At 41.7% G+C, this 24,039-nt stretch overlaps 1 protein-coding gene across 9 annotated transcripts in view; it reads right to left on the reverse strand.

The window, feature by feature from the left end:
* Positions 1–24,039, reverse strand: part of LOC148326605 (histone deacetylase 7-like) — a 36,040-nt gene that overhangs the window by 10,778 nt on the left and 1,223 nt on the right. For 2 of the 9 annotated variants that reach the window (XM_088308738.1, XM_088308739.1), the window contains 16 exons: positions 9,314–9,422; positions 8,417–8,600; positions 8,208–8,295; positions 7,236–7,350; positions 7,091–7,167; positions 6,440–6,553; positions 5,869–5,960; positions 5,650–5,748; positions 5,249–5,387; positions 4,424–4,632; positions 3,020–3,220; positions 2,354–2,549; positions 1,410–1,543; positions 1,204–1,324; positions 991–1,040; positions 168–275 (listed from right to left, as the gene is read on the reverse strand). In XM_088308738.1, the coding sequence (XP_088164864.1) occupies positions 168–275; positions 991–1,040; positions 1,204–1,324; positions 1,410–1,543; positions 2,354–2,549; positions 3,020–3,220; positions 4,424–4,632; positions 5,249–5,387; positions 5,650–5,748; positions 5,869–5,960; positions 6,440–6,553; positions 7,091–7,167; positions 7,236–7,350; positions 8,208–8,295; positions 8,417–8,600; positions 9,314–9,327 (1,941 nt within the window). In that variant the 5' untranslated portion in view covers positions 9,328–9,422. Of the gene's footprint in view, positions 1–167; positions 276–990; positions 1,041–1,203; positions 1,325–1,409; positions 1,544–2,353; positions 2,550–3,019; positions 3,221–4,423; positions 4,633–5,248; positions 5,388–5,649; positions 5,749–5,868; positions 5,961–6,439; positions 6,554–7,090; positions 7,168–7,235; positions 7,351–8,207; positions 8,296–8,416; positions 8,601–9,313; positions 9,423–21,983; positions 22,162–22,346; positions 22,387–24,039 lie in introns of those variants that run through there. The other 7 variants (XM_088308743.1, XM_088308744.1, XM_088308740.1 and 4 more) reach the window with 6 other exon arrangements.

Consider the following 24,039-nt stretch of genomic DNA (forward strand, 5'->3'; position numbering starts at 1 on the left):
AAAAGGATTTTGCTCCAAAAGACTAAGACTAAATCTAAAATGCCTGCCAAAAATAACGGCAATAAGATGTTTTATTTGTGTATTCTCGAACATGTTTAACTGCAGCTTGACAATCCTTGCCTAAATGTCAGCATTGACAATTTCTTGAGCAATAAAGACACACACACCTTGAGCTCTCCTTGTGCCACCTTGAGCGCCAGGTCAATGACACTGCCGGCAGCGATACGAGAAGCTGCAGCTGTGTGAAGATCATTCCAGATTGTGTCATTATCGACCTGTCAAGGAAATAAACAAAGAAAACAATAATTAATTGAACATAAAGTTAGTACAACAAAATGTTTGATTCATTTTTTTTTTCCACGGCTGTGCAACAGGAATTTGCCTTGAAGTCAGATTTATACGTTTCCGCAACCACTGCGGATTTAAATCTAAAACCAAACTTGATTGAAGTCAGCATTCGATGTTTAAGTCGCATGTCTGGCCGTGTGCCACAGTGGAACAATGAAATCAGAGGAATTTCTTTTATCAAAGAAGTCGCCATCTTGTTCCAATAACTCGGCAAGCAAAGTCATGGGCCGGAAATCCAGGCAGATCAGTCGTCTTATCAACTGACACTCCGCCCCCCCAGTCCCCCACCCCCCCCTCGACCCTCCCCCCTTTCCCCCCCATCTCGGCTTTTCTCTCCTCTTCTTTCAAATAAATGGCGTCTCAGTTATGTTGACTATCTTTCAGGACATTCTTCGCTATAAAGAAGTATATTTTGCACAATTGTATGTTTACCGTATCTTCTGCTTCTATACAAATTAACTTCCTGTCATGCTAGACTACCTTCTTTTTTTTTCCCGCGGCCACAATAACAACTAAACTAAACGGCACCACAAGAAGGTCCATCAGCTTAAAGAAGTACGGCCGCAGCTTCTATTTCGTTTGCAGTGACGCAATTAAGAGATTCCGGAACGGTGTTGGAAAGATGTCGGCAGTTGCACTCACCCCGACTCCTCCGCACGGCAACATTACAAAAATACGTTGGGCCAAGATTCCTGCAGCAAAAAATGTATCACATTCAGTAATGATGTTATTATTCTCCTTTGAATGATTGTTTATGTCAGTGATAATGTACAGTCCTTTTGAGCAACTTTGTTGTTGTAGAATGTGCTTTAGAAATAATTTGGATTGGCTGGAGTGATGTCTAACGAGACTTACGAGCCAACTTGGGGTTGTCTATCTTGAGGCGGTGCAGAGGATTGGTGCCGTACCGAAGCACGTGTTTTTCTGAATGGACCGATTGCAGCTCTTCTAAAGTGGCCTTCCGAATTCGGAGAAGCTACAAAGCAAACACGCATGACACACACACGTAAAGGCCTTGACCCAAAAAGGACATGATCCATAACCATCAGTCAGTTTCGGACCTCACACTGGCTCCGCAGGCCACTTTCATCCAGTCGGCACCAAATGCTCTGAACTCTGCCAGGATGCTCGGGGTGGCGACTATTGTCCCCACAGGTGCACTGGTGTTTTTGCATCTGAGCATCATAAACTATACCTAAATGCAAGCACGCGCACACACGCGCGCGCGCGCACACACACGCGCGCGCACACACACACACACACACACACACACACACACACAAAAAAAGGTTATATCACCTTTAATGAAGTGCAAAAATGATTGTCTGCATTGAAGCCATTCCAGAGAAACAGCGGGTGGGTGGCCGAGTCTTGTGTCAGCACCACGTTCGACCCACAGCTTAATTACTTTTTATGTCAAAATACACAAGCTGTCACTGGTGAGTAAAAACGACCATGCACTTTAATTTCTATCCAAAGTCACTCCTGTGTGATGCGTTTTTTATTTGGTGCCGTTACAGCAGGGGATCATAAAAGCAAGCAAATAAATGGCAGTTGCCAGCGTCGGATTTCTCGAATGTCAGCGTGGTGAGTGGTTCCACCTTGCAATTTACCACAAAGCCACACCAGTTCCGAGCCAAAGCCACTTCAATGTACATGTGCAAGTCAGAGGACAATAAACATGGCACAGATGAGTTGAACTTGGTGTGAGGTAGCTCGAGTCTCAGAACTTTGGCAGCAAAACATGAACAGTCTTGAAACAAAAGCACCACCATTCACGACTTTCTTCATTTTCAGTTGGGAACAGAAATGTTTTAGGGCTCTCGGATCTGTCAATGGTCATTTGGGAAAGATTAAATGATGGTGCAGAAGAACAACTATTCTGGGTTCAAGTACATTTCTGAAAAGGTTGTTTTTAATGCTCAAGATTTCTGAACAGTGAGGAAATGTTGAGAGGCATAGAAAGAAAAAAAAAGTGTTTGTGGTTTCTTTCGGCGCATCTCACCAGTGGTGAAGCGGAGCTTGACATCGGCAGCGGGACTGGAAAGAGAAACGGGCACGGTTGAGGACGCATTGGGAAGAGGAGGCAGGGATGTTGAGGCTGGTGAGGACTGGGTTCGGACCAAAGGCTGGTGAGGCCACATCAGAATCGGGACGCTAGGCGAGTCCATGTGGAATCCTGATCGATGGACCAACTGCCTCTGTGATTGCCGTGTGATGCATTTGCACGAAGAACAGAAAATTAGGAAAGCAGGAAGACACGACAAAATATCAAATCCAATTTTTCCTCTTGTGTATCTTTCAACTACTCTTGACAATTAAAGTGTGCCTGTCTGGAAATTGAGCCGAGGAAGGTTGACAGCTGTTTTTAAAGCTATAGTGCCCCCTTATGTAAAGAAAAAAACAAATGGTCAAGGAGGTCGTGTAAACCTACAGTTTTACACTTAAAGATATAAATAAATCCTTCGGTTTGTGTTTTAGTCATCAGTTAATATTTGATCATATTTTTTTTTAATTACAAAATACAACTTGGGGATTTCAAACAAACTATTTAGCCCGACTATTTGTGCTTGTTGCTCTCACCACAGCATTTCACGCATCAGAGAAAAAAATATTCCCAGCAATGCGACTTTCCCAGGATGTTCACACAATGAGGCTTTGTTATGTTTACCTGAGCGACGGAATACGATGTCTCGATCAGGCTTTCCCGTGAGGAGGTCGTGGACTCGGTGTCATAAACGGAGTCGGTGCTGGCAGAGCTCGGTCTCCTGCGACAGCCGTCCTCACAAAACGAGCCCGGTTCAGAGCCAGACTCAGATACAACTTCCTCCAGGTCCATGTCTTCTGATGGCATCTGTGTCACGAGTTGAAACTGCATCAAATCATTACATTGCAACGATTCCCAACCATGATTGAGTCAAAGCATACACTTGACATTTGAAAAATCTCCCAGCGCATCATGAAACAAAAAGATGACAAAAGGTATCCTGAAATATTAATGGTCGCATGTACATTTATTGACAACTTGACTTGCTGGACCTGCACAAAGCCATGACTCATTCTGTTGTAGTTGAGTTGAGTTAATTGTACTCTCTACGTTTATACTGTGTATATTTGCATGCTTTTTATGAATGTCTGCTGCTAATGTTCTACATTAACGGCTGCATTACGCCGCCGACTCTGTGTGATCTATGTCTTTGTTGCTGTAACACCTCAAATTTCCCCATTGTGGGACTAATAAAGGACATCTTTATCTTTATTTGTAAGTCAGAACATACAAATGTAACAAACAGGGGTGACAAACATGGAGACAAAGAAATATAAAACGCCTGATGTCATCCGCAGACGCGAAGGCTACCGAAGGACCCCGTCCACATTTAGCAACCCGACCACATCTAGTACCGACACATGTCATAATTTCTTTCGCCGCTGCTTGAATGCCAGCCACCAAGCTAAGTTGCGCCGCAGCAGTACGGACTTTATTTAAACTAAATGCATGTCTGTGCAGAGCAGCAGCAACGAGCTGCATGATGACAAATACACGACCCTACTAACAGGTAGCGTTTTAAACGAGGGGGCGCTAAGCGTGCTAACCGCTAAAGTGCATTGCAGCGTCCAGAAGGACCCAAAATAAGTGCTTGGGTGTATAGTTGACTTTGGGTTGTCTACCCACCCAAATCGATTTTAAATCTGTGGGAAACACGGACAATTATTTGTGGGTGAAATGTGTCGTAACTTTAGCACTCTGTTGCTAACACCAGGTAGTCATGACACCCCGCATCACTACCCACAATGCTTCACAGGATGACCCGGATCACCGCGACTGCACATGTGCGACCAGACAGGCAAACAGCCAGCTGGAAAAAGTGCGGGAAGAGGCGGTTTTAAGAGAAAAGCAAGGCGCCAAATTAATAAATATAGAAATAAACGACTCGTTGATTACTTCAACTGTCAAATTGACATTGTCGCGATTAGTCAACTGATCTTGGCAGCCCTACACTATAGTGTACTAAAAAAGCACAAATTTGAGTGTAATATGTCTGCAACCGCGCACGTTGCTCAGGAGGGAATTCACCTTAAACCTCTCCACCGCACTCTTGTGGTATTGGTGAGGAAGACACTGAAGGCTGGCATGCAGCGGAAGGGGCGAGTGGCTGTAGGGCGGAGGTTCAGAGCGTGTTCGCTCCAAGGGTGTGTGCGAGGAAAAGGAGGTGAGGCCTTCCTTTCTTGCAGGGGAGGTCAAGTGAGTTCGCTGTTGCAGAGGAAGAGGACTGAAACCTTGATCTGAGAACATTGTGAAATAATAGGAGGAAAAGATGAAGAAGAAAAATACATTAGAAAATGATGAAAACACACAAAATGTAAGACAGAATTCAGTTACAATAAAAATGAGCCATGAAGAGTTAAGATCCATTGAGTTAGCATTAAAGAAAAACAGAAAAAAGAACAAGTTAAAACAAACTTTTAGGACTGACGACTTAAGAATGCATTAATAACTATTGGCCACTAGGAGGAGCCATTTTGCTTATTAAGTAAATTTTTAAAAACGCAGGAGGGGAAAAACAACTTTTTCAATTTCCCCTTTTCAAGTACAGGTAGAAGAATAACTGACCTGCAATAGTTATTAACATTTTTAAGACTTAAAAAATTTGTCATGTCATGTGTTCATGAGGACTAGCTAGCAAGGATTAATTTATTATTACTATTATTTTTTTACATTCTCCTGTCTTGTTCAAATATCATTGAAAAAAATAAAAATGAATAAAACCAAAGTTGTGTGTGTGTACTCAGCCCCTAATTTTTTAAGTGAGCATGTCCGAGTGAATGTGTGTGACACTATAAAGGCAGATTGAGCAATTCCTTCAAGTATGACAGACTATTCAAGTCATTCATTACTCACAGGATATGAGTTGCGAGTGTACAAGCCCAGTTTGCGGTTCCAGTATGAGTACAGGCTGCAGGCCGTGAGCCTGGGCTGTAAAACTTCCATCGAGAGGTAAGTAGACTTGAGCCATAGTGCTGGCTACTCGCAGGTCAACCTGTAGTTGAGACAAAAAGGATAAGAGGGGGAGAAGTGAAAGATAGTAGGAGGATCGATGTCGAGGGCAATTTTATTCTTCTGAACACATTCTTCACAAATGAATCTCACTCACAGATGAAATTCCGCACAGTAGTGAACAATAAGCGTACTAACCTTAGTAGAGCAACTATGCAAGGAATTTGGGTTTGGCGCATTAACAGATGACCACATCATCCCAGTTCAACGTCTCCGCCTTCAACACAATTTCTTGACTGACTCACCTGTGCAGGAAGTCCTGCGGTGATGTTGGGCCTGGCAGCTGCGTTGGTGGGCACGGTGAAATTGGCCAGACGACCATCCTTCAGCAGAAGTCTTTGTGCCTGAATCAAACTCACATATTAATTGCAAACATTCTTGTAAAAGCATTTATTTCGAACATGATGTCAAGCAAGCATTCAAGAGATTAGAAGCCTCATGTTATAGAACGCATAATCCGGTACCTCATGAGCAAGTGGGATGACTTCGTTGTCTGGATGGAGGCTGTCATTGGGAGAGCAACAATCTGATGTCGGGGTGCTGCTGGTAGAAGAGTCTGGAAGACGGAATTCACAGATTAATGCAGTGTTTGTTAGATCTTTGCTGCCAATGAGCCAAGATGAGCAACATTGTAAATATGTTTAAACATCAAATCAGGCAATGCTAAAATACAGCAAGGGTACATCTGGCGAGCATTGGCACAAGCAGCGTGCTTTCAGTTTGTCATCAGAGACGATGTGAATATGCGGGCGAATGTTGTTTGTCGAGATGTGACAGACTAGCGACCAGTCCGGCCGGGGTGTAGTCCGCATTTAACTCGGTCAGTTGGAATAGACTCCCATTTCCAACGACCCTGAGCAGGATAAGCGATACAACAACTGGCTGATGGCTGGATGGTAGATAAAAATAAATACATAAAAACTCAGGTAGAACAAAATATTCTTCCAGTGTAATATGGTGTAAAATTAATTATTGTAGATAAAAGAGAAGTTGATGAGAGAATAGTAGAATGAGGTTGCTCAATGCATCGTCTACCTTGAGTTTCTGTCCTGTGCTTGACAGCAGGAGGGGCACTGATCTTCCTCTGTAATGGGTTTGGTCTTGTGCTGATGAGCTTCTTTAATTTCCACTTCAATGTTGGTTCAGACACTGAATGCAAAAAAAAAAAAAAAACTGAAATAAACACACGAGGAACTCGTGCACGACCCAACACTCGCATGCATGTATATATTGAGCGCATAAATTGCAGCCTAAAGAACCCAGAAATGAAAGACTGCACACAGTGAAGCAAAGAACTCAAATATTGTAAGGCAAAGTCAATATCTGAAACATGTCAATGGCTTGCTCAGAACCCCCCCCCAAAAAAAAATAAAATAAATAATCAACAGCAATGCGCTTCCGGAGAGACAAATGTGCTGAGTGTGCAAGATGATCTGAGCACTCCTCCCGTCATTCTCATGCTGAGAGAAACCTGCTTTTCTCTCACACAATTCATTTTCCACATACCTAAGTCAATGTTATGTAACTCTTTTGGCCTTTGTTGTTTTATGACTTGGAAGTCAAATGGCGCTCGTGCTCTTTCTGGCTTTATCGTTTCATGACTCGCCACTCCTGTTCACTTTTTTGTTCTCTTGTTGTGCTTGACAGTTCAAATGGAAAATGACCGGTGCCTCTTTTGGTACTCACCTGTTCTCCGCAGTTCCTTACGCTGCGCGTCACCGGGAGACAGCTGAGACTTTGGGGACATGTCTGGAATTGGTTGCCTTGGTAACAAATTCAGTTAAACGACTAAACAGTCAGAGGACTCAGTTTTAAGTTTGTTTTGACTTACCCATATCTTGGTGTGGGACTGCTGTGTTTGGGGCTGACTCTGTCATGTGTAGGCTGGCTCTTCATAATGATGTGCTCTCTGAGTTTCTGCCTCACCAACGGACTGGCGACGGCACCTGCAGATCAGCATCACCGCCATATCGGCAAATCGGGATGAGCAGCAGATCAACAAGTGCATATTTTTCTCTCCTTCAAAAATTTTGCACCCTTCAAAATTGTACCCACAAGCCAACCGCAGCCCTCGCTCCACCACACTATATGGTGTTCCACAAGGTTCTGTTTTGGGGCCCTTGCTGTTTTCGTTAATACTTGTTGCCCCTCGGTTCCATCTTACAAAAGCATGGAATTTTCTTCCGTTGCCATGCGTATGACAGTCAGATCAATATCCCGCTGAGCAAAAGAGACGCTTTCTCCTTGAGACCACTTTTGTCCTGTCTAGAGGATATCAAAATCTAGATGTTACTTGATTTCTTGAATTTCAATGAAAAGAAGTTATGGTGTTTGGTCCCAGTGGCTCTTCTACTTTCAACGCTGTTGACCTTGGCCCCGACACATTTTTATTCTTTAGCTTTCGACTCAACGTGAGACTGTCGCTGGTATCTATTGTGTATGTGTTTGTGTGTTTTAGTTTGGGGTTCTAATTGCCAGCTATTTTATATTTCTTTTATTTATTAATTGATTTATTACACCATATGGAAAGATATATCAAGTTGGATTGAATTTCTTCTGAACAATGAAGCAAGCAGCATCATTTACGTCATCCTCAAGGCGATTCCTCCCCTTTTCCTGTGCCGGGTGCAGCTCGAAACAATTGGTCTGGTTTAACGTCGGCTTTTGCATTAAGGCAATTTCCTTGGAATGTGAGAGCAAAATGGACTCACACTCTTCTATGACACGGAGAAGAAAATGTCGACAATTTTTGATACTATACTATGAATAAATATATATATATACACATGAGCCACTCACTCACTTTGTTCATTTTTACTTTTCCGTATGAGCTGGAGTAGCTCTTTTTGCTTCTCAGCCTCCATTTCACTTTGCCTTTGTTCAGTTTTATACTGAAAGAAAAAAATGATGCAAATTTGAGAAGACAAACATTACCAATGAGTCCATAACAGTGATGAGGCCGCAGTGGCAAATCATGCGTTTGCACAACTGCAAATCCATGTTTGGATGTACCTGCAACGGTTGGTAAGCAAACTGGGAGCAGAGCTGAGAGGTAAAAGGTCCCAGGAAGAAGGGACAGTGGGGGGCCAGCATAGCCCAATCTTGGACTGGATCAAACAGCCTCTGAGAGACGCTTAGGTCCATCCACGGCTCCTCACTTTTGGCTACTGAAAGACTTTTGCTGATGGCATCCTCCCTGGAGTGGACAGAAAGAGGAAGAAATTATTATTATTATTTGTTAATGGGCAAACTGGTACATGTAAACGTATTGCATCAGAGGACAACATTTTATTTTTTGTAATCACATTTGTGTTGACAAACGGGAAAAGGATTGAAAATGGACTTGGGAGGCCAAGGGCAATATTTCAGTTTTCTTCCTCCCACGGTGAATTAAGACAAAAGAAAAAGGCCAAGTTTAACATGCAACGAACCAAACGTTAGTGTCTAAAAGGACAGATTGCTGAAAATGTTGTTTTGACCGAATCCATCAAAGATAGGCAAGAAATATGTTGACCGAGCAGAATGAATCACTTTGAGTCTTGTGGCCAAATGGAGTGTACCACTTGCGCTTTCAACGGGGAAGGAACAACAGGACATCTGCGATGGGAAGTTAATCTACTTGCAAGGAACTTCCAGGAATTTACCAAACCTATCTGCGTGCATATGACTGCAGGCGACAATATTGGGCAACATTTGTCATTTGACAGTGACAGAGGGTCTTCTTACTGGTAGTGGAAAAGATATTAAAACAAAAATGAGGATAAAATAAATGCTCTCAAAAAGAATTCCTCAATGCCAAGCAAAAGAAAAAGCAAAACAAAGCATCCTACATCCCAAGGTGGACATTCTGTTTCTTGCTCACATGCAGCTCGATTTTGGGCCCAGTTCCCGACAGTCAGAATGACTCACAGTGAAATAATCATCGCTACGAGACGAGGATGTCAAAAGTCCCTCCCACGCCGCTTGCTTGCTTCCGTGCTTTTGTGGATGCAGTTGAATGTTGACCGCCTCGATTTTGCTGAACAGTAAAAGCGGAAGAAAGGATGCATTAAAAGAGCATCTCATCTAAAATCCTTCTTCAATCCTTAGCACTAAATTGGCACACAACACAAGCAGGCTAATGACATGTACAAGGAAATAATCAAAGAAAAGAACAAAGAGGCCAAGTCATTAGCGAGGGCGGGCTAGCACAAATGATGTGCATGCACACAAATGTTTCATGCATTTCTAGTTTCCATTATCTTCCATTTAAAATCATGCTACAGGAATTAGGAAATACTTTCCCCTTACTAATTTGCGTTTGTTTTATTGTTGTCAGAACCAACACGGCTTCTGGTCAACAAATTGAAAACCTTTTTTTTTTTGAGAACATGAATGTTGTGGGATGCACTGGTGGCATGAGAGGTGACTTGGGGTTCAGTGAAGGGTCGTCCTAAGGTAGACGTGCACAATCTATTTTTGATTGGCCGTCAGCAAGGCATCCAATACGTCTATATTGGAGGAGTTCTCAGTCGCTTTGCAAGGCTCCCATTTACTCCCCCAAAAATCTGTCAGTTTTAAACTATGGCAATTAAAATAATAAACAGGAAACAAAATAGTATTGTTTTAGATATGATAAAATCTTGGATAACCAGATCTACGAATCACGTATCTGAAATGATCTGTGTGAGGAGTTTCGTTCTTCTCATTTTGAGCATTGTGGCACTAAAAATAAACAGAGGAGACAAACTTCTGCTTTCTGGAATGGCATATTTGTTTCACAACCATCCATCCTCTTTCTGATAGCCTTTCGCATGCACACACACACACACACACACCCACGCACACGCACGCACCCACACACGCTTGCGCACTTCCTGTATCTAAAGTTAGCATCCTCCTGGTTCATTTAGGCAAGCAGAAGCTGCTATTTTGGTTGAATCGATTTACTGGCACGTTGCTGTCGCTTAAGAGTGCACATGTCTGTCAGCTGTTTTGATATCCACACCGCGGCTTTTGTTTATTGTTGGGTTGAAGCCAATGCCACTTTGTTATTGGATGGGGTCGAGTCAGTAGGTTCGGCGTTGGGCAAAGTGTGAGTTACTATTTGTGTACAGACGCAGCATACTTGAGGATTTAACCTGCTTTGATCTGCAACCGCGTCGCGAGAATACAGAAGTGATATGATGCAGGTTCATGACTGGTGAGGCACTATGCCTCTTCAGTCAGATATAAAAAATAGGAGCCCCAAATCGTCTGTAAAAAAGCATCTGTAAGTGTTTGAAGACCAAATGTGAGGTCAACTTGACCCACCGTGTTTTGAGTAATAAATCTATTATAAGAATATTCATGTTTTTTCAGTTTTGTCAATGCAAACGTCCTCGTTAGACCCATAGCAACGCCCTAACAACGAAAATGCTTTTGCTTCGCAATCTCCGGTACTCTTCGGTAATGACGTCATTCGCAGAACAAAGAGGTGACAGCCGCCACTGTCGACATTGTTGATTGTCCGGGGAGCTGCTCAACTCTGCGCTGAGCTGTGATGCATTGTTCGCGTGACGGGAAGCATCTGTTTGAGTGGCCCAAAAAACCAAACCAATTTTGTTCTTGCAAAGAGAGGGAATTTCAATTTCAAGCCAGTGTCGACGAATGTGCTTTGCTTCAAGCACTTTGAAGATGTCTGCTTTCTCAAGCATCTTTCTTTTAATAAAGTGTTCACAAAAAGGGAGGTGTGATTACAATCCATTTTGCGCGTATCGTGACAGCTTGTGTGTGACTAACGACTATGATGTAGTCTATATGCCGAGTGCAAGGCGACGAGGAGAACGACCAGCAGGTGGCAGGCAGAGCTGCGACAAACAATTATTTTGGTCGTTGACTAATCACTAACAGGAGTCACAATTGGGTGATAGGTGAAATGTGCCGTAACTTTTTATGTTGAGCTCTGCCAACGCGTCGCTCATGTAAGGACGACTCAATGCATCACTGAACCAAAACAATCATTTGATCCAACCATCTAATCGGGGTGCTGCAGCCTCGGACAAAAGGCAGCTTACACCCGCAATCGCAATTGGTGGTTGAGCATCACAAGGCACAAACGGAGAAAGACAACCATTGCCATCATCACTGAGTGGGAACGGGACACAAACATCCCACAACACCATCAGTGCAGCAGACCTTATGCTTCATCTGGTGACATTTCATCAAAGTCCTCAAAATGAGGTGAGCGTAATATTTGAAACAGCTGTCACTATTATGCAGAACATAGTTCGCGATGTCTCCAGCTTGTCAACGTTGACTTTCGTCACCATAATGCTCACTTTTAGCAGCTCCTCATACTTGCCACCAATCCCTCCATTTCCTGCCCTCCCTCCCCTACCTCTAACGTTGAGAGGAATGCACAGCTGTTGGGGACATTCTGTCCCTCTGCTTGTGAGCAGCTGTAGTATCAATCTACAAATGTGTGCATCCATACGTGTCTGTTTGCGTGTGTGTGTGTTTGTGTGAGTGTCTCCATCCTATGCCTGCCAAGATATTAATAACTTGCAGTTGCTTGTTTGGCGAGTACACAACAGGTCTTTGTGTTTGCATATGTCGGATGTGAATGGGCAACAGTTGAAGGCGCATGGCCGTGAGCATCGGCAAAGGTGTGTGCCACAGTATTAATAGTGCGCTTAATAGAAAGCATTTGTTTCATTTGGCGGGACCACGATATCGCCAAGTGCATCTTTCATTCTGCTGCTTATTTTTAGTCTCACCTGTTGTTGTGTACACGTTACGCAGTGCAATCAGTCAAGCGTGTGGCGACATTAATAGCATTGCACAATGCATTAGTTGTGATGACGAACGTCAAGGACGTCAAAAGCAACTGCAAGGCTCCCACAAATATTTGTTTGCAATGTTTGTGTGAGTTTTACCCACACGGTTATGTCGAAGTATGAGTTTGGGAGCGCTTCTCCTTTGCCATGATAATCACTCCAGCGCGCAAGTGCGGCATATACGCAGGATGGACTCCACGCAAAGGACACACTGACGGACAATTTCATTAAAATTCAATGAATCTCCCATGCACGTGTTTGGAGCCTTCGAAGAAACCAGAGTCGGTGAAGAAAAGCCACGGAGGCACGGGGAGAACATGCAAACGCTACACGGGAAGGCCGGAGCCCAGATTGGAACTCACGGCCGCTGAACTGTGAGGCGTATTTTCTAATCAATGCCGACACACTTTGATCAAGAAACAAGTGTGCAACAATCATGCTGTCATTTAGCATCTTGAGACGATAATATCAGCAAAGTGATCACCATTAACACAGATTTGTGAACATGTTATCGTTTTGATTAGTTTGCGACAGATTTGTGAAATGTTGCTTTAAAACCATGATGATGATTTATTTCTATTACACATATTTCCTTTTGGAAAATTGTTTATATTAAATAAATATTCAAAACGTGAACTAGTCTTTTGAGAGTTGCCATTCTGTGTGTGGTTTGCACCATCCTTGCCGTGTTCTTCAGCTAACGTCGGTCACAAGTCTCTTGATATTCGATTTCTGAGGTTGTGCAGGCTAAGCAAGGTAAGCTTGTGCGTGGGTGTGTAGCAATGTCACAAGCTTGCATGCGCTTTAGCAGGATTTCAATTCATTTCTCACAACACAGACCGTCGTTTGTTTAAAGTGGATCCTGATTTCGACAAAAGGTCATCCTCTGTGGATACAGAAGACAAAAGTGTGTTTTTAACTGAAAACAGATGAAAACCCATTTGTGTTTGTATATATATACATATACATACATATATATATATATATACATATACATATATATATATACACATATATATATACATATTATACATATACATATACATATATATACATACATATATACATATACATACATATACATGTATACTTATACATATATATACACATATATATATATATATATATATATACAAACATATATACATGGTCTATCTATCTATCTCTATATATATATCTCTCTCTATATATATATATATATATATATATATATATATAGATATAGCTTCTGATTTTGAATTGTGTCACTACTGCTTCATCCCAGCTTTTCTCACACCCAATACACAAGCAGTCCTATTAGTGTGTCTTGAGGAGTGTATCACAGTCATATGAGTAGAAATCAGGAACAGGAAATGTGATCTCAATTTATGGCCTGTCCAGAACACAGCACTTATTGTCAGCACACTGATGCAGATGCAGATCACGTTGGCAAAAACTTGAAAAGGTTCTTTCCTGGTAAAAGGTTGAAATAAAATGTACACTCCAAATTGATACTTTTGTGATGACTATCTGAGGTTTGCATTTGGCTCAACTTCACTTTCAAGCCAGTCTCCCCTCTCAAATCACATTTGGTTGAACTGATACTCCAATAAATACGCATCACGATCCAAACGACCCCACCACGCAAACACCAAACTTCCATTGTTCAACAAAAAATTGTTCCAGCATAAACACATACAAGTAGCACTGGAACAGGATTAACAAGGGAAAAAAAGTCAAGTACGGCAATCAATTGTATTCATTAGTTCCATCACTAATGGTGCCTTTGATAAACAATAAATGACTGTTTTCGATAGATGAATAATGTCCACTTTCTTATCTTTGGCCACATGACGCCTCTTCCAACAAACAACGCTTGAGGCGATCACATCTTGTCAAGTTGAAAGGACAACAGTTCAGGTAAGGTGACACCCTTAGTGTTGAATTCAAAGGCTGCTTCTTATTCCTTCCCAGCCTTTCACACAGGCAGATCATGTCTGGGGCCGCAATATCTTCAAATAATGAGGGCTAAAGAGAGCAACACGTGATGTGAGAAACTTGAGAGGCCACAGAAAGCAGACAACACGAAACAAATGCAAGTCCAATCCCAAAATATGAGCTCATCCATCCAAAGAGGAAGACGACAGAGTGCACAAGCCCGTTAGCGTGCATCACAACAATCTATATGTGCCGATTTTCACCTTTTTGCCGTGTGACCTATGAACGCTTTTGTCATATTCATGTAAACATATTCAACACTTAACTTGTGACATCACACAACCAAACATCTGTCGCATAGCAGAAAACATTCCAGTTTTATAAAGGGTCGAAATATGTCCAGCAAGAAAAAAAAAGTCACAGAATGTGTGTGATTTTACTCAGCGAACATTCACATTAAATTTCAAGTTGACACTCACAATACAGACACTTTTTTTAACTACATTTTTTTTTAAACTTTACCATATTGTTTCCAGGCATATTTTCCGTTGTGTCCTCCTTTTTTCCTGACCTCATGCTCACGCCTTATTTTCATTCTTCCTTCACTGAAACAAACATACTTTTCTGCTCTCCTTCTGTATTATTTCCTTGCACTCGTTTGCAGCCGTCTGGCTGGCAAATGTTTGGAACCAAATCTTACGTTTCCTCCTTTTTAACTTTTACTCTTATATTTTGTCTGTAACAGGTGACATGCATGCGCCATGCGATTGACATCAGGACATTCAAGTTTACGCTTTGATCAAATGTTCAAGTTTGCTAGGCAGCTTGTTTCGGGTCAGCGTCCGAGTGAATGTTTGAAACGCTTCACAAACGGCCTGAATATGTAAAGCACGTCAGAATCCGCCGGCTGCTTCTGTGCCGTGTCAAATCATCAATAGACAGAACTGACCGCGTCGGATTTGGATCATGAGTGCTACCACAGACTTTTTTCTTGCCATCATTTGGGGGAGGTTGATATTGCTTTCTTCTGTCCAAAGAATGTTTGTCCAGAACTTCGCTCTCATTTTTTTTTTTTACGCTTGTTTATGTGACTGTGATTAGTCTGTTTGTTTTAGCAAACTCCAATCTTGCTCCTGATTCTTGAGGCTTACATTAAGGAAATTATTCTGTGATCTCGTCAAACACCACTGTGATCTTTGGTGGAGATCACTGCGGAGTTCACCGGAGCTTTCTTTCTTTCTTTCCTTCTTGCTTTCTTTTTCAGGATGTACCAACCTGGAACTACAACTCTTGACATGGCAGCAATTCAAAAGGATGCTTCTTTTTGTCCAATTTTTGCATTTTAAGGATTTCCCCCGCATGGGGCGCTCCTTTGCTGGGGTGTCTTCACAATAAAATATTTCACATGCAAGCAACACGCCTCATATCAACGTGAGGCCTTTTACATTATTCGTTGGTAATGATGTAACCGAGAAAACCTGCCCATGAAATGCCCTTTGAGTCAATTGGCCAATTACATTTGGTCCCTTGTAAAGTACATGCAAAGGTGTTGAAAGTCCTTCACTTGCATTTCCTCCATCCAATTTGAATGTGGTTATTGCTCTCAAATTAATTTGGAGTCTGCACTTTATGTCCATGACCATTTATCGAACAAAAATTGGAATGTGTTCATTAAACAGGTAGAAACAACTACTAGTGTCGATATCCAAATCTATTTTTGCATGATGCAAAATTGACGGCCCTATTTAAGGTAAGACGATGATGACACACAAAAGAAACAATGACATTTTAACGTTTTTAGGGATGTAACAATTCACTCAATCCCCAATTCAATTGTGTATATACATATATATATATTTTTTTTATTTATTTTTTAAATCGCTGCCATGCTTGTCTCGTTGCACTTGTGCGGTGCTGCAGCCATCCACAAAATCAATTACCATTGATGTGTAAAGCTTAGGTTTATTTTAAATGAAACAAAAAAAAAAACAACACTATGCCGAGATGCACTAATTCTGTCAAAATACCCTTAAATACTAAAATACTTAGAAATATGCTTCACTTTACTTGGACACAAATCCATTTTTAAGAGGACTGGACTGAGATCATATGAATACATTTTGGGTTGTTTGTTGTTTTTAATTTTGTTTTTATCTAACCTTCATACAAAATATTTTGTTATGCTTCTCTCATACGCGGAATATAATCTACACATACAAAATGTGGTAAGTACATGAGTGCTGGTTTGGGCATGTTTACTTAAATTAAAAAAAATGAAATACTAGCGAAATAAACTAAAATTGAAAAAAAATGTTTTCATGAGCAAAATGAACTAAAAATTAAAAAAAGAAAACTAACAGTAAAACTAACTACAGTTTTTGAAAAACAAAAACTAACAATGCCGCACTGAGAACTAATTAAAAACTAAAATTAAAAAAGAAAACTCAAAGCAAAATAAAAACTACCAGCAAGTATAATTAAATATAATTGTGGCCTCTAACAGTCTACGAAGTCCCCATCACTAAAGTCGAGAAACTGGAGAGGTCAGTCAGCTTCTACATCAAAAAGTGGCTTGGACTCCCACGGTGCCTGAGCAACATCGGATTATATGGACATGGTGCGCTGGAGCTACCGGTCTCTGGCCTCACCGAACAATACAAATGCACCAAAGTGAGGCTAGACATGACCCTGTCAGAATCCCAAGACATAGCCATACGAATGTCTGCTCCCAAACTGGCAACAGGGATGAAGTGGACCCCTTCTGAGGCTGTGCAGCAGGCTAAATCCGCTCTCAGGCATCGAGACATAGTAGGGCAGGTTCAGCAGGGGAGAGGCGGGTTTGGACTTGGGACAAGTAGACCAGCATGGCACAAAGCAACACCCAATCAGAGAAGAAGACTGGTGGTTGATGAGGTCCGCCAGCAGGAGGAAGCAGACCGATGCGCAAAGGCAGTCTCACAGGCCAAATAGGGTCAGTGGACCACCTGGGAGAATCTGGAGCATCGCAAACTCACATGGAGGGATCTGTGGGGGATGGAGGGAAGCCGAATCAGCTTCATCATCAGAGCCACCTACGATGTTCTTCCTACACCCACGAACCTCAACCAATGGATTGGAGAAGATCCCTCATGTGCCCTCTGCCAAACTCCAGCATCATTGAGACACATCCTCACTGGCTGCAAAACCAGCTTGTCTCAGGGCCGATACACCTGGAGGCACAATCAGGTCCTACGGCAACTGCCGATCATACTGGAGGAAAGGAGAACTACCAACAATGCCCTCCCTCCCCACGTGCCTGGACTCCCAAGCACAATCGCCTTTGTGAAAGCAGGACAACTTCCAGGGAGACCATCTGTAAGAGTGGAAACAACCCTCGTGGACACAGCCCGAGACTGGAAAATGAAAGTTGACCTGGATCAGAAACTCATCTTTCCACCGGAGATCATTACCACTAATCTCAGGCCAGACCTGATCTTGTGGTCAACCTCACAGAAACTCCTGTACATCGTGGAACTAACAGTCCCATGGGAGTCTGCAGTGGATGAAGCCTATAATCGCAAAAGCCTGAAATACATGGACATCGCAGCAGAGGCGGAGCAGCGAGCTGGCGTACACAGGTGCTCCCTGTGGAGGTCGGATGTAGAGGATTTGTAGCCACATCAACAACAAGGCTCCTGAGAAGCATGGGGATCCGAGGCCAGGCCCAACGACAAGCTGTGAAATTGCTGTCGGAGGCTGCGGAGAGAGGCAGCAATTGGCTCTGGATGAAGAGGAAGGACCCCACTTGGGCTGTTAGATGTCAAATGTGAGGAAAAGTGGAGGAGGAACACCCTCAAAGAACCACAGGAGACTTCAAAGACCAAGTAAAGGACTCTTCTCCTTTCCATTTTTGACATCAGGCAGGAGGAGCAGAGGCAGAGGGGGGCACACCTGAGGCGCACAGGTGTCGCTGTTGAACCCATCCTGAGGTGTTGTGGGTTTATCAACGAAACACCGATGAAGGAGGGCACCCACCTGATGACCCCAGTGAAGCCTCTGGTCCTCATGCAGGTCAAATTGAGTTGCTTCTTCTTCCCCACTCTAAACACCAGGAAAGTGCGGATTTTTTTGGGATTATAACAACAAGTCCTATAGCTAAACAAATTGCCAAACTGCAACCACTAAATTGTTGTTGCAAACATGTTCGCAGTTCCAGGAATGTGTTGCTCAACATTCGCAAACAGTCTCACCCTGAGTTTGACACGATCAACGGGACGGCTCAAGTCTAATCTGAACATATGAATGAACCTGACAAACTTGTGCGTGGTTTTCTTTTTTGTATGGTGACAGCTGTTAAAATATTATATCCCGGCTGTGTTGCTAATTATATGGAAAATAGAATAGAAACTCCTTTGAGAATAATTATGTGCTTGGCAGGTTGTGTTGCTCTAAAAATGATGTCATTCGAATTGTGCAGTCAGTTTAGAACAAAAGCATTCGTCAAATGGTGGCTCAACTGCAGTTTAGTACAATGCATTCATTTGAGGGATGGCCTTTAATGATGCAAATTTCCCACTGAATTGTTCATTGTCATATTATTAGCTGAGGCAGCTGTCAGCAACTCAATCTGGATCGAGAGTAGTGCAACAGGACGGAGGTCACGTGAATTCAGTAAAGCCCCCACAAATTCACAGTTCAGCATTTGAAAAGTCGCGTCTCCGCGTTTTCTTTTTTTTTTTTTAAACTTATGGCATCTTGGTGCTGAGGAACTTTATTGGAATGAGTTGAGAGATTTATTGAAACAAATGTAGTTCTTTGCCGCATCTTGTGGCATCTGCAGGCAACTCAGCTAGAGCCGAAGTATCAAACTTTTTAAGCGGGTGTCAATTATTCATAGATTTTTGTCATCCGCAGCAGGGATTGGACCCGCCTCCCTTGACGTAAAAAGTTGGAAGGTGATGTTCTATTTGAGGTGAGGTCGCATGCATAGAGACACCTGACTCAGCTGCGTCTCTCGCAAATCTTTTAGCGCAGTAAATGCTATAACGAAGCACAGAATTCGCCACTTCAACGTCGTTAACGAGGTCGGCCAAAAGTGAGCTGATCTTTTACTACTACTCTTAATTCTTCTTTGTATTTTCCAGCATGCCACACAAAACTACGGTGCCCCGCACAGGTCAGTCTTGGTACTGCAACAGGTTTGGGGGAGGAGGCTCACACTTGCCAGTGGACACTTTTTTTCTGTGTGGAGTGTCTTACAATTAAAAAAAATGTTTAACATATTAAAAAAGGTTAAATTCTTAATTTCAACAGAGTTGGAAAATGTCAAATCCCACGAGTCAATTTCCAACAAATCACTGGAAGCAACAGACAATGCATGACAGTGAACTGAGCCAGTGTTTTGCTTTGTTTTTGAGCCAGACAAACTCTGAACATCATCATTGCGGACTTGAGTTGATTAAGGAAAAAAATAATGAGTTGAGTTTGAAAACGTCAGTCTCAACACCTCGTAGGTCCAGTCGACTGAGGCTTGAAGAACCGGAGATACGGTTTGTCCAAGAAAATTGAATTTCACGGCAGTTCCTCCAAATTGAATGACAAATGTGTCAAACTGAACATTATCTTTGTCCGGCTAGTGAATTTGGTGGCTTTTGCATCATGGGAAAGCTAAAAGTTACATTTCATGACCATAATGTGACCTCTAAGTGACACTTGGGCCAAATTTTAACGAAGCAAGTCCTCAAACTAAAATATGTTTTCTTAATTACGCGGGTAGGACTTCAAGGTGCACTTTTGTGGGCTTCCTCGTCTTTGAGTGACAGGAAGCCGGCAGGAATGGGAGGAATGCAGCCAGGCAATATGTTGATGAAGGGAGTAGCGCTTGAAGGGCACATTGCCAGAAAGCACGATCGAAGAAGAGCGAGTGGCTAGGATGACAATAGCAAAACATGGAACAATCAAGAACGCCTCCACTAAGCGGAAAGGACTGCAGAACAGAGCACAACTTCAACTAGACAGGACTTCATCAAAATATCCATTCCGTACACTGGCGCTCGAGAAGACCAAGCGGAGTCGTCGGCAACGGCACGCTAATGTCGAAGGTAGCAAAAGCATCCCATAGTGGCAGGTCGCCTCGAAAGCCAACGGCAAAACAAAGTAAGCCGCAGGGGGGGTTGTAGCGCTCCGCTCGGATTGGCTCGGTTCGGTTCGGCTCGGCGCTCGTCTTGTTTCTCGGGAAACGGACTGCGAGTCACTTCCGATGCATTTAGCCGGTACACCTTTGAGAATGTGTTGTGGCCTCTAAATTAGGCAATTGTCCAACTGAACAAACATTTCATGCCGTTTTGTAAAATCGAATGAATGTTGATTACATTTGAAAAGCAGTCAGATTCACATTGCAAATTTGATGGAGAAAATCATATAAAAAAGCATCGTCTTTGTTTCGTTTCTTTTGAATTGGACCGGTGAGCGCCGCGCTTTCATTGTGGAAACGTTTGTCAAAACAAACGAATTAGGAACAGCAACACGAGCGTTTCGTTTGCACATCAACGTTGGTTGATGGTCGATGATCACGTAAAACGATTTTGTTACGGGTTACCAACTTCATAGCTACGGGATCGGCAATGAGTGTGTGGACAATAATGGATCCCATTTGACGGATTTAAGTTTGAAAACATAATGAAACTGAATTGGAATTATATGTACTTTTCAAAAATAAAAACACTTTATTTGCCTTTTATTTAACCTACCTACAAACAAACAAACATATATATATATACATATACATATACATATATACATATACATATACATATATATATATATGTATAATGCCTTTATTATAATGCCTTTATTATTATATGTATATATATATATATATATGGCTGTCAAAATTAAAGCATTAACTCAGGTGATTAATCCAAAACATTTTAACTCAGTTATATCAGTTTGATTTACTTAAAGAATAATTTACATACTTTGCAAATATTCTGCCATATTAGCTGTCTTTAGCACGTCTCAGAACAAAACTGTTTAAGTTACCACTGGGCCTTGCAAACCAAAACTGCTGGAGTTGGTTGTGGCCAGTTTTGAGAAATGTTTCGAAAATAAATGTCTGTAAAGATGTCTCCATTGAGATCATATTCAAGAATCCAAGAAAGATATTAGAACAGTCTTTGAATTAAATATACTTAATACTTCATATTTGGTGATTTTGCATCAATTCCAAGATATTATTCAAGTAAATATCTGCTATAAGCATTGCAAAAAATAGTAGTTGAAAAATGTGATTAATCACAATTAATCATGGATTTTTTTGTGATTAATTAGTTAAAGAAAATTAATCTCTTATAAATATATTCATCTGAAAAAAAACACTCAATCCTGTTTTTAAAGCTCCTTGCTCGAACAAAGCGGTATCTGGTGTTGAGACAACTTCCGCACTATCAGCCTCCTGCGGCCTTTAACTCTATAGCCTCCAAATTTTCATCTCTGTATGTCCATTATTTGCAGCGCTGCATTGCATTAATGTTCTGCTTCTCATTTTTAGCAAAGATTTAATTGGGTGGTTCTGTTTCCAATTTTCTCCCCCCTTCCCCATCCTAAGGGGCAACACTTCCAACCAAACAAACAACCAATACACTAAACATTTTGTTTTCGAACTGTTTCTTCTTCTTTTCTTTTTTTTTTTTTTTTTTTTAAGTGATTTTCTCAGATAAAAAGCTAAAAAAAAATTCTCATACCAGTAAAACAAGCAGAAACTAAACTCATCAGATTAAGGAGCACAAAAAGTTGCCATTGGCAATATAATGTTTGTGATTTTGCCGCTCTTGCACAATCATATTTGTTGGTTCAAACATTTAAAAAGTGGAATATATATTTCCTACCAGCTTTGGGGTTCCTCGAGTCACGTCAACGTGAGAAGTTGTGAGAGAGAAGACAAATCCCGCTTTGCCATGCAGGGGGGGGGGGGCTGAAGCGCACCGACTCAAGAGCGTCTCAAATGTTCATCTGAGCGCAAACAGCTCTTCTCTCTTCTTTCAGCCTCTCTCGTGTAATCGCTCCCTTTAGCTCGCCTTTTTTTTTTGTTGCTCTGACGTAGCAACCTCCCGTAACTTGTTAGTGCCGCCCGTGCGCCAGAAGCCGCGCAGAGATTGTGTTACTGTTAGCGCGCGTGCCCGTGTGCGTGCGTTGCAGGTTGTGCACGTGTCTTGCAGACAATAGCAGGAAGTGTTTCTTTTTGTACTCACAAAGCAGAGAGGTTGGAACTGTCAAAGCGCTGAGAATGACCTGAGTTAAGAATTTAACAGTCAGTAAAGTTTATCTCAAATAAGAAACTTATTTTCAGTACAACTGCGTGTTAAACAGAACATAACAATAAAGATCAATATCAAGAGCCAAAAATCCCAAATCAATTCACTAATTTACATCACGTGAAATGACTCAAGGTGATACGATGCATACAGAAGCAAGAATTGTCAGCAGCAGTGAATGCAGTAAATAAACGGAAAAAAAATACACTTCATTAACTAAGTAGTCCGTACATAAGCGGTAGAGAATGAAATAAACATTAGCAATACGACCAGTGGATCGCCTATCCTGTTCTAATAAATAGTTTGTTTGTTACATCGGGTCTGCACTTTACAATCAGCAATTTAAAAATCACAAAGCACTTAAAGCATAAGTCACTTAGAAGAATGCTAATTTGCAATTAAAATAAATGGTTTTGAAAATAAATTATTGAAATTTGGTGCAGTCATTGCGGCCAGTCTTAATAATTGAACATCGTGCAAGAGTTGAGCTATTTTAAATGTCGGTTCTTTTGGGTATTGGGTGCATGCAAAATGAATATTTTAATTGTTTGGTGCTGGTGCGAGTAAATGTTGTGTTCTTCTTGTGTGTTCACAGTGGCGATGTCTGGCCCCCCAAAAATGGCTGAGAAGTTAAGGGACTGGACTAAGTGGAGAAACATGTGGGGGTGCTTGTGCTAAATTTGGGGATTTGGTTTATCGGTTCGATGGTTTTGGTTTGGAATATAGACTTAAAGAAGTCAGCCCAGCTATGAAAAGGTCAAATAAACTGGTCAATGTAAATACTAAAACTAAAAGTTTTTATTTCATAATAGTTGATGTTGATAATTGCTTTATTACCTTTGTTTTGTTTACACTGTAATGTAGTCTAATGTGCAGTTTCACCTTGACCGATGCATTCATGCTTATTTGCATGACATACTAACGATGCAAACTTCCCTTTCATAGCAGCGCAACGGTGCCAAACGAGCACCTTAAAAAGGAAGCACGTTGCGGGTGATGCCCGATTTCTTTTCTGACAAGGGCAGTCGGTGTCAGGAAGCTAGCTTTATTTAGCGTGTGCATCTGATGGAACGTCGCACATGATGTTTTGTTGTGCTACGCTAAAATGTCGTCGCGTCTACTGTCAATTGTGGCGGCATTTGTCAGTGAACTCGCATGTATTAAAAAACAAAACACTGTTTTTATGTACACGTGGTTGACATCGAAATAGCAAGGGCACATGTGTTAAGTCATGAACACGCACCTAGTGTTGCGTTTATGAACTCAGAAATCTCACCACTCAAAGTAACACAACACGATTTGCCACATGCCATTAACCGCAACAACCAATAATAAAATATAACCTACATGGGTCGTTAGAATTTACAATGCATGAAAAAATAGATATCTATTGTAACTAAATGGGATATGCGTGTTGATGTGGTAACAGTTGTGTTTTACTGAGCTATAATATTCCAAAGTTTAAAAAATGCATCACACCACTCACAAAATTGGAGGGGTGAGAGGGTAGGGGCGTCTCTCTCTCTCTTTCTGCTGTAATAATGAATAAGGAAATAAACGAAACTAACTTCTGACGTCGTATCATTGGAAGACGTTATAATATGTTCCTCTTAATCTTTAAATTGTTTAT

This window comes from Idiotropiscis lumnitzeri, chromosome 11 (assembly GCF_059441095.1).
Source record: "Idiotropiscis lumnitzeri isolate Australia: NSW breed Sydney's pygmy pipehorse chromosome 11, RoL_Ilum_1.0, whole genome shotgun sequence".
Lineage (NCBI taxonomy): Eukaryota > Metazoa > Chordata > Actinopteri > Syngnathiformes > Syngnathidae > Idiotropiscis > Idiotropiscis lumnitzeri.